General features: G+C 42.5%; 1 protein-coding gene across 9 annotated transcripts in view; it reads left to right on the forward strand.

The window, feature by feature from the left end:
* The window catches only part of LOC144060007 (gap junction alpha-8 protein-like), a 32,191-nt gene extending 21,512 nt beyond the window's left edge, over positions 1–10,679 (forward strand). For 5 of the 9 annotated variants that reach the window (XM_077579078.1, XM_077579076.1, XM_077579077.1 and 2 more), the window contains 2 exons: positions 1,208–1,294; positions 7,528–10,679. In XM_077579078.1, coding sequence (XP_077435204.1) covers positions 1,244–1,294; positions 7,528–8,793 — 1,317 coding nt within the window. In that variant the 5' untranslated portion in view covers positions 1,208–1,243 and the 3' untranslated portion in view covers positions 8,794–10,679. Of the gene's footprint in view, positions 1–1,207; positions 1,295–4,231; positions 5,421–6,060; positions 6,980–7,527 lie in introns of those variants that run through there. The other 4 variants (XM_077579074.1, XM_077579081.1, XR_013295821.1 and 1 more) reach the window with 3 other exon arrangements.
* Positions 10,680–13,033: the final 2,354 nt, after the last annotated feature.

Consider the following 13,033-nt stretch of genomic DNA (forward strand, 5'->3'; position numbering starts at 1 on the left):
GTCAATACTTGAAGTAACACTAAGGTAAAATTGGACTTTAAACAAGCAACTTTAAAACGAAAAAGATGCTTTTGCTTATTTGGTTTTATGAATAGTTGATCAATGTATTGCCGACTTTATAGTAAGATAAAATAGAAATGAGGTATTCGCTGCAGGCTCCAAAATGTAAGACAATTATCCGATTGTTTCGACAATAACTGAAGTGATTACTGTACGTCTGTGGTCAGCTGCATTGGTCATCCCGAGTGTACCACACATCATGAGACCACTAAGCACACAGACCATCCACAACCATGCAATAAGTCAAATCCGCAATAGAGAAATACCCCATTTATACTTCTTTGGTATCTTGTTACAGCGTGTATGGCAAATGCCCGCTGGGCATTGCTCAGTGATGTTGACTATATATTCCTAAATAATCCAACTATGGGTAAAAAAAATTGACTGATCCTCAATTTGGGTCAATTTGACCCAATTTTGAGTCAAGTAATTGTTTTTTTTTAGTGTAAAACAACTCATAAATATTGGTCAGATCATTTACTTGGGTCCAAAAAAAAAGCACATTTTGTATAAAACAACCAGAAAGTTGGGCCAAATTGGATTGGTCCATTTTTTTATCCATAATTGGGTTACTTTTGACCCAACTGTTTTTAGAGTGTAAAATTAACCTAGAGCCAACACTTTCTGTAGGTATAAAATTCAGGGTTGAAGAGGATTTATCATTCAATTATCTTCATCAAAATTAGTCTCAGCTGGAAATAGGCCTTCTTTCTGTTTTCACTCTTCTTCATTCAAATGCACACAGTATTAAACAAAATAGTGTGCTGCCATCTAGTGGCCAAAAGTTTAATTACACCCAAAATAAACTGCAGGCAAAACAAATTTGAAAAGAGTATATTCCAAACTCGTTTTTTTGGGGGCTTTGAATATTTTATGTGTATTTAAAGTCTCTTTAAATTGTTTATTTTGAACTATTGCAGGCGCCTGGCAGGTATCCTCCACGATAAATGGATATACTGCTTCATAACTGTAGGGGGAACCACATAGCCAAAAAAAACAAAAAAACGTATTCCTGACACTTTGATTTTAATTGAGTTGCCATTGTACATGCATCCATTCATTTTCCACACTTCTGAACCTTTACAAGGTCACGTGGAGTTGCCAGTATTTACTCAGCAATAATAAAAATTATGTTTTTTCCCCCAAGGGCCGCGCACTATGACAGGAAAGCACAAGCTGCTATATGCAGGAAGTGAGGGGTCAGCACATAGGAATGTTGGAACCGGCGATGCAGGTGAGAAAGTCCGTGCGACGGCAATCACATGGCCGTCTCGTTGCGCCACTGCCCGAAAACACAAAACAAGTGGCTCCAAACAGATGAGTGGTGTGAAAAAGAAAGCAAAAACGCAACAAAGAGCGGAGATAGACGGCTTTTGTCCACGGCCAACACAAAGACACGCATGCACTCACAATTCAGTTTTCAAGCTAAACCAACAAGCTCATATCTGTTTGTCTTTAAGCACAAACCTGAGCGCCGAGGTCTCAGTGTTGCGCTGTGTCACGGGGGGCTCAGCGCTGCCCTCAGGTCACGGCCGATAGCATCTTCTAAATCTCACTGTGAATGCTTCCTTTCTGTACATGCGTGGCGCGCACACAGTGGAGGTCAGGTCACTAAGTAGGTTAAATAGACGCCAGAAACGATGATCTTGTAAAACCTTTCTGCTCTTAATTTGCGCCGCAAGCTCGGATGAAAGAGCTAAATTGATGTCACCGTGTTTTGTTAATAGGACGTTAATATGCTTGAATAACACAAGAGTGTTATTATATTGAATCACGTCGCCATTATTGGAAAGCATCAATACTATGAAATTTAACAGCACATAACTGTATAACATTATAAAATAATAATAATAATTAAAACTCACTAGAGATGCTGATTCTTAAATGTATTAGTGTGTGCAGATTGCTGCAGATGTGTTTTGGTCATTTGCTTTACACGATCAATAGTTTTCGTCCGATCACCGATCAATATGTTTGACAAAAACGATAACTGACCACCGATTCGATTAGAAGGTGGAGCAATATTAGCCTGGAAGTTCAAAGCCGCGAGCGAGTCTGGTCAACCGTCCTATCAGTCACATTTCTGAGGCCGGACAAACCTGAGCTAACAGACAGTGGAATGAACCAATGAACAAAGAGCGGAGTGACGTCAGAAAAGTGACTCGTTGAAGTCTTTTTTTTTTTTTTTCTTCGGAGACAAAGTAAAAATTCAACATCCAGCCAAAGAGAGACAGTTGTGAATGATGTCGTTGCTGCGGGAAAAACTTGAAGAGTGAAGACGACGTCACGCAAATAGACAAATTTGATTGGCCGACCTGTTTTCGGCCGTACCGAATCGCTGTCTATGGACGCCTGTCCAGACCCAATTTCTCTTTCAAGAAAGCTGGTGTGGCTTGCCAGGCTAGAGCAATATATGTATTTAGACAACTTTTATATTCACTCTAAAATCGGCCGCCGCTATTTGCGGTGGAAAGGGACTTTCCAAGAATAGTGAAAACCTACGATGCCATTTGAAATGCATGGGGGAGAAAAGCCCAAAGAATTCTTCAAAAAATGCTTATAAACATTAAACATAACATGTAATGTCTTCTTTTGTGGACACACACACACACACACTCACACACACACACAAATCACAGAGTGAGTGAGAGAGTTGGTGCTGACTCACAATTTTGTTTTCTGAATGAGCGGTTAAGAAAATGGATGTATGGATAAAAACATGCACCCCTGACTGCGACTAATCAAAGCTAGGAGATGCCTTTTCGCCTAATAAAGTAATCACATGAGTTAAGATGTCCGCCACTTCCTGTCTTACAAAGAGTCCACTGCGAGCAGGAAGCGGCCGGCAGCGCGGATCTGCAGGCAGATCACCCCACGATATGTTTGTTAGCGTGTTAGCATTCTGGTCAGCGGCCAGTAAGTGCCCTGCCTCAGAGGTCTAATCTGGCCTCGCGCCTCACTGCACGCGCTCAATAGCGTCCACGCCCTGCATCATGACATCATGTCTTTGTGTAAAATCCTAGTTCCATTCATGCGCCCACTGTAGGGCTTAGCATCCAAACGTCCGCTATACCAACACACGGCTCTTTAAAGGGAAACCCGGTGGATAGACCAGAGCGCCAAACATGGCCGCCGTCCTCCGACACAACACAGGCCTGCCTGTGGGCCGGAAGAGAGGGAGGATGTGGGCTTTTCAGATATTTAGTGTAGTTCATAAACTACTTCCTGATTTGTGTAGAGTAAAATGTTTACATTTGACACACGGGCCTGTACCATTTTCATTCACGGGCGGAGCCATCTTTCTATTTTGACTGAAAACGACAAAAATAAATTGCTTTGAACGTAAGTGACAACAGCACTTTATTTGCAGTGTGTATATTTACATCCGATGTTTAGTTGGTTTAAGGATGATGTAAAATGGAGGGAGTGTATTTTTGATCGTGGGTCGAACAGTTACATCATAGTGGGATTTTTTTTGTGACTTGGCAAAATCTGATCTTTTTTAACATTACAAAATGTTTTTACAACAGTACCAAATTTAATCAAATTTGATTAGAAAATGTTGAAAGAGAATCACGGAGTGCCAAATTCTTGTACTTCCTGGTTAGACTGTTCCATTTTTGATTCTGGAAGAGGGGGAACAGTTCCATTGGGACTCAAACAAACAAATTGACAAAACAAATCATGTAATATTTAGTGATATTTATGTATGATATTTGCTGTAGTTTTAAACTACTTCCTGGTTTGTGTGTGTGTGTGTGTGGGGGGGGGGGGGGGTGTAAGATTAGGACTGTATCACTATCAATTGCCTTTGAGGGTTAGTAATGTTTTCATCCCAACTCAAAATGGCAAAATCTGAAAAAAAAAATCCCTCTAACAAGTGACAACTTTAAATTGTCTGTAAGTGTGTCAGTGTGAATGGCTGTTTTTCTCAAGGCTACTAGGCTGGCGACTAGTCAAGGGTATACGCCTCCATTTTACCAACAATGACCCTAATGAGGATTAGAACATAGACTAGCATGACACAATATGGATGGATCATTTTCTTAATTTTCACATACACTTCTTTATACAGTTCAATGAGGTGAACCTCAAATTGACAGTAATTGTTAACGTTTCAGGATCAATTCAAAAGTGCCGTTATTTGCTTAATGTAAATGTCTTTTTCCAGAAATATCACAAGACCGTAAGACAATTTGAGCAGTGGAATCCAACTTGTGGAGCACAATGAAGCGCATACATTGGGAGGTGGACTTAGCTCATCGAGCTGCCGATGTCACAAGGGGAGGCAAATGTGATTGGCTGAGCGGTAACAGGGCGGAGCTTAGCGAGATGATCATAGTGTTCTCTCAAAGGAGTCATGCACCACTGCTGGCAAAAAGAGATGAGAGAGATGAATACACACTTTTTCATGGTTCACTTTTGCATTTTTTTTTTTTTCAAATTGCTTGCCACTCCCACATTTGTCAAAGACCACCTGTACTTTAAGTTTAGAGTGTACTTTTAAAGTGCATAGTCCGACAAAATGTCTAGCAAACAGCACCTTAACCATGAATTTCTTGTTCCTTGGATGGAAAACATACAGTAAGGGGTTCAGTTACTTGTGCTCTTTTACGTAGAAACAGATAGAAAACTGCTTTATAAAAAAATACTCTGAAATCTGATCTCATCTCATCCATAAATCTAAGCCCTCCACTCACAGCTGGAACCTCTCCCAACAACCTTGGTCACATCCAGATCTTTGGTTCCCTTTATATCCGCTATTCACTCTTCTCTTCACTGGTATCACTCTTTCAGTACTCCAAACTCTTCATTTTTGTTTTTTAATTCTTAAGAAAATAGCCACTGGACTCCACTGTTTTCCCCCACACCACAGTCGTGAAAGTTTCTGTAAAAAAAATAAAAAAAGCAGCTGATTTTTGTTCCCTTTTTATTCTCATCCTCCTCAACCTGAGGGCGTCATTTGCCACTAATTTGCACAACATCTTCCTCAATAAGCTTCCCCCCATCAGCCTCGGCTTCCATTCATTCCTTAAATACTGCACTCAATTCATCCAGCTAAAGTCCTTCTCATCCGAACCCTCCCCAGTCACTTTAGGTGTGCCCCAGGTCTCTGTACTGTGGCGTATTTTCCCTTTTTCAAACGTTTCTAAAATATTAACTAACGTAAAATCCAAACTTCCATTGGATGTACACTCAACGTAACGTGTAGGCGGTGACAACTAGTGGTGTGCACGTGTATTCAGGCATCATAAACAAACTGTAACCATCTGACCAAGCTGCCAAACCGGAACGTTTCAGCAATGGTGGACATTCCACACATTCCAGCTAATATAATGACACACACACACACACACACACACACAATTGAGAGGGCTTGCAAACCCCACAGTGTGAAAACTCACGCAATGTTGCTGTATAAATATCTCAATGCTGTTATTCTCTAGTGAGGCTGGACGGGCTTCTGCCTGATGAATACTGGATTGTATCATCATTTATCTTTTTTTAATGGGTCACAATGACCTTCTTCTACAGCTAATGTTCAAATCTCCCCCCATCCTTGAGGAGAAACTCATCCAAATAGCCAATGATGTTAATAAACCTGTATCAAGTAAAGCAGGGGTGGGAAACCTATGGGCAATGGGCTAGATATGGCCTGCCAGAGCATTTATTCTGGTCTGCTTAAAAAAATGAAAAATCCAAGAAACTGCCCAACAACGTTTTATCAAAAAATGCTATGATAGCATATAATACTTTTTTGTTTGTTTGCTCCTTGCATTTTTCCATAAATTTAGTATGATCGTCAGAGGACTTCATAAGAACTGAAATGGCCCCTTTGTCAGTAAAAGGTTTGGTCTCGTATTGCTTTGGTCGTAGTCTTAATATTTTCATCTCCTTGTCTTGGTCTTGACATGGACTGTCAATTATTCCGTTTCAGTCTGAGTCTTGTATTGTCTTGGTCATGGTATGCTCTCCTCTGCTCAGAATCCTTGTCTTGATTCCGTCTTTTATTATCTAGTTTTTGGTATTAACAAGGTGTATCTTCTCTGAGTCTTGGGTTTGCCTCAAGTCTTGTTCCTGACTTGGTCTCATATTGCCTTGATCTTGGTTTTGACATAGTCTCATTTCCTCAGAGTCTTGATCATGACTTGGTCTCGTATTGAATTGGTCTTGACCTTGTTTTGTATTGGTTAAGTCTTGGTCTTGACATTGTAACATCACTGTGGAGTCTTGGTGCTAATTGACATAATCTCGTCTAAGAATCTTGCGCTTCACTTAGCCTTGGTTTTGACTAATACTCTAAAACAGAGTTTGTGTGTGGACAAATGATAAGTTTTTAAAAAAATACCCATAATAACACTCATGTTACCCATGAAGCCAACTGTGTACATTTTGTTGTCGGCTTGGTTATTTATATTTCATTAATTTCCATCAAAGAAATCAGTGGTGCTCCCTTCTGCTAGTTCCCGAGGACAACCGCTCTCCTTCATCCGGACATGACGTCCCTAACATTTGGCATGGCCGAACAACCGCAGGCTCAGCAACAGCATGCAGGATGTTTTAGGAAATTGGTCGGGACCACTGTGGTGCGTTGGACCCGGTGGCCCAGTGGTGCGGCGTCCATGCTGCCATGGCAGCCTGAGGCCTGCTCCCCATACATCCCCGCTCGGGCTCTGTTGATCCTATTGTCTCTCTGCGTCACCACACGTCGCCCCGGCAAATAAAGGCCGTCTGGCTCCAAGCTTAAACATCGCAGCAAACTCAAAACCAACCATCAGAGCCGATTCATTCACATCTGCTCAGTGGGGCGACAAGGACAGGGCTTTAGGTGGGAAAGAGGGCAGAAAAAAGTTCACTTTTCCCCGCCGGGTGCCAAGAGAACGGGACAGGACTCAACTTCGAGGGAGCCGCAGCTGTGGCAAGTTGCCCATTTCGTTCGTTACATTTAATGTAAATGCGAGCATATGGAAGATCGGCGGCTTTCGAGCTAATAATGTATTTATTTTTTGTTACATGTTAAGTTTTAGTTTAGTTGTTGTGGTTTGGACTTGTTTGACTGCTGAGACGATAAGATGTAGCACGCTGCCTGTGGTAGTCAGAGTTTGCACTGTGAACTGTTTCACAATGAGATAACCAACCATGCTGGTATAGTTTAATTGACTCACTTTCATTTTCAAAGAACTTTGCTTGTCTGTGATTGAAGCTTAGTTTTACGTTCCCAATGGACAAAAGTTCAGTGCAGTAGACCTGAAGTCATCAGCGGTATCATCTGGTGACACAATATCTTTGGAATTTCACTTGTGTTTTTTCCAGTCCAATTTTTCGACATTTTCTTACATTTGACACTCTATGTGTGCCCCCTACACCCTCAACCCTCCCCACCCCACTTATCGGGCCTGCCTACCCCACCCTCTCTGCCCGTCTGCACCCTCCATGTGTCTCCCTACCCCACCCTTTATTCCGCAGTGCTACGGACCGATCATGGGTGACTGGAGCTTTCTGGGAAATATTTTAGAGGAAGTCAACGAGCACTCCACGGTGATCGGCAGGGTGTGGCTCACGGTTCTCTTCATCTTCCGCATCCTCATCCTGGGCACGGCTGCGGAGTTCGTGTGGGGCGACGAGCAGTCCGACTATGTGTGCAATACGCAGCAGCCCGGCTGTGAGAACGTGTGCTACGACGAGGCCTTCCCTATCTCCCACATCCGTCTGTGGGTTCTGCAGATCATCTTCGTGTCCACGCCGTCGCTGGTGTACGTGGGCCACGCCGTACACCACGTGCACATGGAGGAAAAGCGCAAGGAACGCGAGGAGGCGGAACTTAGCCGGCAACAGGAGCTGAGTGAGGAGCGACTCCCGCTGGCACCTGACCAGGGGAGCGTCCGCACCACAAAGGAGACCAGCACGAAAGGAAGCAAGAAGTTCCGATTGGAGGGCACCTTGCTACGGACCTACATCTGCCATATCATTTTCAAGACACTCTTTGAGGTGGGCTTCGTGGTAGGCCAGTACTTCTTGTATGGCTTCCGCATCCTGCCGCTGTACAAATGCAGCCGCTGGCCCTGCCCTAACACCGTAGACTGCTTCGTGTCTCGCCCCACAGAGAAAACTGTCTTCATCATCTTCATGTTGGCCGTGGCTTGCGTCTCGCTCTTCCTCAACTTTGTGGAGATCAGCCACCTGGGCCTCAAGAAGATTCGTTTTGTTTTTCGCAAGCCGGCCCCCGGCCCGGCGCAGGGCGAAGGCTCGGCCACCCTGCCGCCAGGAAAAAGCTTGCCCCCTTTGCCAGTGTCCTCGTTGCAGAGGGCCAAAGGTTACAGGCGTTTGGATGAGGAGAAAGCTCCCCCTATAACACACCTCTACCCACTGGCGGAAGTGGGCATGGAGGCCGGCAGAGGGGCCCCACCCTTCCACGGGCTGGAGGAGAAGGCTGAGGAGGAGCTGCCTATGGGGGACATCCCCAAGACATACGACGAGACTCTGCCCTCCTACACCCAGACCACTGAGACATTGCAGCAGGTGGATGCAGCTAAGGGGGCGCCGCCAGCGGGGGTGGAAGGTGGAGAGTGGCAGGGTGCCGATGCGGAGGTGGAGGGGGCAGTCACCAGGGAGGGAGGGGGCGCGTTGGCCCAGGCAGGAAGGAAGGCTTCGGATACGATAGAGGATAGCAGACCTCTGAGCCGACTGAGCCAAGCGAGCAGTAAGGCCAGGTCGGATGACCTTACCGTATGAACATGTGACGGCGAGCACATGCATGTACCACATAACCACATCTGGGAGAGCACACACACACATACACACACTTCTGAAGGGGCAAGTCAATAAATCGAACCACAGATCTTCGCCATTGAGATTTTTCACTGGGAAATTGTAGAAAATTGTCTGATATTGGAATTGTTATGAAATAATGATATGAAAAAAGAAATCCCAGATCTGCACCTGAATGAAATGATTTCTTACTTGGTGCATGTCCCTCCCTTCTAATCTTGTATGAAATAAAAGAAACAGACACTAAATACATTAGCGGAGGTAAACGAAACAAAAATGTAAAAATACAAATTGGGACAATAATGGCAAGCGTTCATGTCAAATGTGAAACAAACTGTGTGTTCTTGATATTCAAAAAAATGCTGGGCAAACATGTTTTTACTTGACAAAAAGAAATCATATGTTCCATTTTTAAGTAACATCTTTTTTTTTAAATCTAAGGTTTTAATCAAATGATGGAGACGTTTTTACAAACTGGAGAGAGTTTTAGTATACTTGTGTGTCTGCCAATCAGTAACTTTGCTGTAGTTCATTTCCCATTCAACCAGTGCCATAATGCGAGTGCATGCCACACATACAAGTGCCTACTTTTACATTTTTATACGACGTGCGCAGCTCTTTGTCACCGGCAAAAGTCACATTTTCGGGGTCGAGAGGAGAGCACCTTTTTGCACATGCAGAGGTTCACACACTGTGCAAGGCTTTTTTTTTTTTTTTTTTTTACACCTCAACGTTGCATCTCTTTCCACAGGAATCTTTTCAAGTACAAGCATCTCATGTTTATATAGCAAGCAGTGAGGGGGAAAACTTTTGAAAGACCATATGCCTGAATGTCTTTTTCAATGTGATCCTGTTCATATCTGGTCTAGATTTCTGCAACCTTTTTGCGTAGACTGTGATACGGTTTTGGAAGAGAGCGGGGCTGATTTTGCCCCATTAGAGAATGAACTATAGAGCCACCTCAGGCCAAATCCTCTCTCTTTTTGCGCTGTACAAACAGGCGTGCGGGTGATAAAGATCTTGCCCCATCAGCACAAAGTATTGTTGGGAGGCGGGACAATAAAAGAAACGGGGGCCATCAATGAAAACAAGCATCCTTAACCTCGTTTGTGGGGGCAAGACAAATACTTGATTTAGTTTGACCAGGGGAGAAAACACCAAAAGATACTTTTGCCAAAAGTCTGAGAGAAAACTGTACATAGCGCCAATATTATGTCTCATATTGTACATACTGTGCTGTTTTAGGTACTTGACTGTCTAGGCTGCTTACACATTTGATGTAACAATGTCAGAAAATAGCAAGGCTCCATCACGGATGCTATTTGAGAAGCTAAAATGTCACTCACCAGCAAATATTGCGATACCAACGAAGAATCAAGCCTTAAAGTTTTACTTGTTTAATCTATTTTATTCTTGTCTATTTTCTGGAAGAATGTGAACTTTATTTAATTTTTTTTGATACAGCGACATGATGGAACCCTACGAATCTCGGAATTTTGATTTTTGTATGCAAAATCGAAATTGTGGATCAAAACACACACACAGACACGCGCACACACACTCACACGCACACACCTTGCAGGGTACAATAGGCAGCTTTGAACCTTTTGTGAGCTGTCAAAAAACCTAAACATGTATTTTTTAAAAATCGTCACAAGGTCCTTGTTTACACCTATAACGTGTTATGACTGCTATTGTACGACTGTATTTTTATTTAGACCGTTGCATTGATTGTGATGTTTGTAAGAAGACATGATTAATATATATACAAGGAAAAAAATCATTTTTACTAACTTGTAGTCTTCACTGATGATAGTTGTGTAGTGGCAGTGTATTCTTTTTAAACGAAATTAAAAAAAAAGTCACATATGGTCAAGCTGTGTTGCCTTTCTGTACAACCGAATGCACACACACACCATACTGACATTGTTCTACGTGACACAACTCCAATAATCATGCACACTGTTATTAACCACATTTAACGGCAAATTTGATAGAGACAGCTTAAACTTGCACTTGTGTCCACACGACAGTACGTCCTCCTTTGCTGTGTAAAGTGATGAAGGGACCAGCAGAGGTCCCTGTAATCACACGTTCCAGTTTCTGCTTGCAACAGTGGATCACTAAACACAATACACACGCATACAGCACTTACTCTCTATCGTTCATAATTATAAAAATGCAACAGAGTGAATACTGTATAATATAATTGTAGGTTCAGTATCAACACCTTCTCATGGTCACTTGTTGCTAGGCAGAATTCCTAACCATTGAAATGTTGCCATTCTACACCGTCTACTTTTTACTCGCCAGTTTTAAATCGCACAGCAGAAAAACAACAAGGCCATTCAGTGATATAAAAAGTCTACACACCTCTGTTAAAATGCACACCTTGTATAAATTGGGGATGTGGCTGTGTTCAGATTTAACAAATCACATTCAAACTTATGTTAAATGAGTCAGCACACACCTGCCATCATTTAAAGTGCCTCTTATATAACCCCAAATAAAGTTCAGATGCTCTAGTAGGCTTTTACTGCCATTCTTTGCTTTCTAATAGGGTGAAGGTTTTGTGACAAGTTAACAATTACTGGTATTTGGAACTGTCGCTAAATCCCTCCACCTTGATGAAGGATCCAATTCTAACTAAATAATAAATAAATAAAACAAGGATGTTTGCAGCTCCTTCAGTGCTGCTGTCAGCCTTCTTGACCAGTTTGATTCTCAAATGTCCATCTATTTTGACGGCACGTCCAGTTCTTCAGTACATGATGTCATTTATGATGTCAATGCAAAAATGTCAGGAAAAGCCTTCTAGAACATCTGAGCTTTATTTGGGGTTAATCTTTTAGATTAGCTGCCCTACCGTCAAGATGTTTTAAGTTTGAATCTCACGTGTGGCTTTCTTGTTTGTAGCTTGTATGTTCACCCCGTGCTGGCTTCCTCCTGCAATTCAAAAACATGCATGTTAGGTTAATTGATGACTCGGAAATTGTCCATTGGTGTGAATGTGAGTGTGAATGGTTGTTGGTCTGTACCGGTTTCTGACCTGAGATTGGCTGAAACCTGGTTGTACATTGCCTCTTGCTCTCTTGCTTAGAACAAGCACTAAAGAAAATGAGTGGTTGGGTAGTAATACACATTTTTACACATACATACAGTGTACATGTTGCAGTGCCCCAAAAGCAGAGAGCACAAGAGGAGATGAGAGGAGATAATGCATCTGTTAGCTGCGTGATTCACTTGTACATAAGAGCGCAAATGCTCTGTGAGGATTTAAATCAGCGGCAGCCAAACACACATTATTTGCCGGCAGGAGGCAAAGACATTGTTTGTTGAGCATGGCAGCGGAGGCAACAAATGATGCTGTTTGTCAGATGTGGTGCTCGTCTTCCCACGGCAGCTTGCACAAGATAACACATTTCTCACTGTGCCATGCGTTAATTTATTTATTTATTTAGCCCATGTCTGTTTTTGTCGTTTTTTGCCCACAACAAGGTGCTCTAAAGAGGCCACACCAGTGGACTTTCCAAAGGGAGCATCAGCATGCATTTTCGGGATGTAGTCAAAGCTAACTTGCTACCTGAATATCAACAATACAATAGCAGGTAACCTCTAATAGCAATACAATGGAAGTGAGTTGAGTCAAACCAGGCAGATTGGTAAAGTACGTAGTCAAAAGGCATTTCATCCCATTTTAAAATCTAAATAATTCTCATAAATCAAATTACGGCCCAAAGTCCAATGATTTTCAATGAGCGCCCTTTCACCGCGTACTGCCATTTTGATTTGTGGAATTGTACATAAGTTCTTTAAGTGGTTAAAATCTGTTTAATATTTGTTTTGTATTTGTTTATTTAAAAAAAAAAAAAGTAGTAATATTGGCTTTTCCGAGTCGCAACAGATACTTTATTGTTCAGTCCGCTGCAGATTTGTTCCGTTTAAGAGTCCCTGGCTCTCATATGTGTAGCTAGCTAGCTGGCTAGCTAGATGAGGACTACAGTCATTTTTTTATTACCAACCACGTTAACATTATGCGTTCATATTCATGTAACAAAGTGCTGTGTGATGAAGCAAAACCATCCAAATGTTTTTTTTTAAGCTTACCTTTAGCTTAGCGTTTTCTCACATGAAGTACAGTGGTACTAAAGGGTCTAAAAAAGGTGGTGATGGTGGTGGTGGTGGGGGGCAGGGGGTTCTTTGC

Source organism: Vanacampus margaritifer, chromosome 11 (assembly GCF_051991255.1).
Source record: "Vanacampus margaritifer isolate UIUO_Vmar chromosome 11, RoL_Vmar_1.0, whole genome shotgun sequence".
NCBI classification, from domain to species: Eukaryota; Metazoa; Chordata; class Actinopteri; order Syngnathiformes; family Syngnathidae; genus Vanacampus; species Vanacampus margaritifer.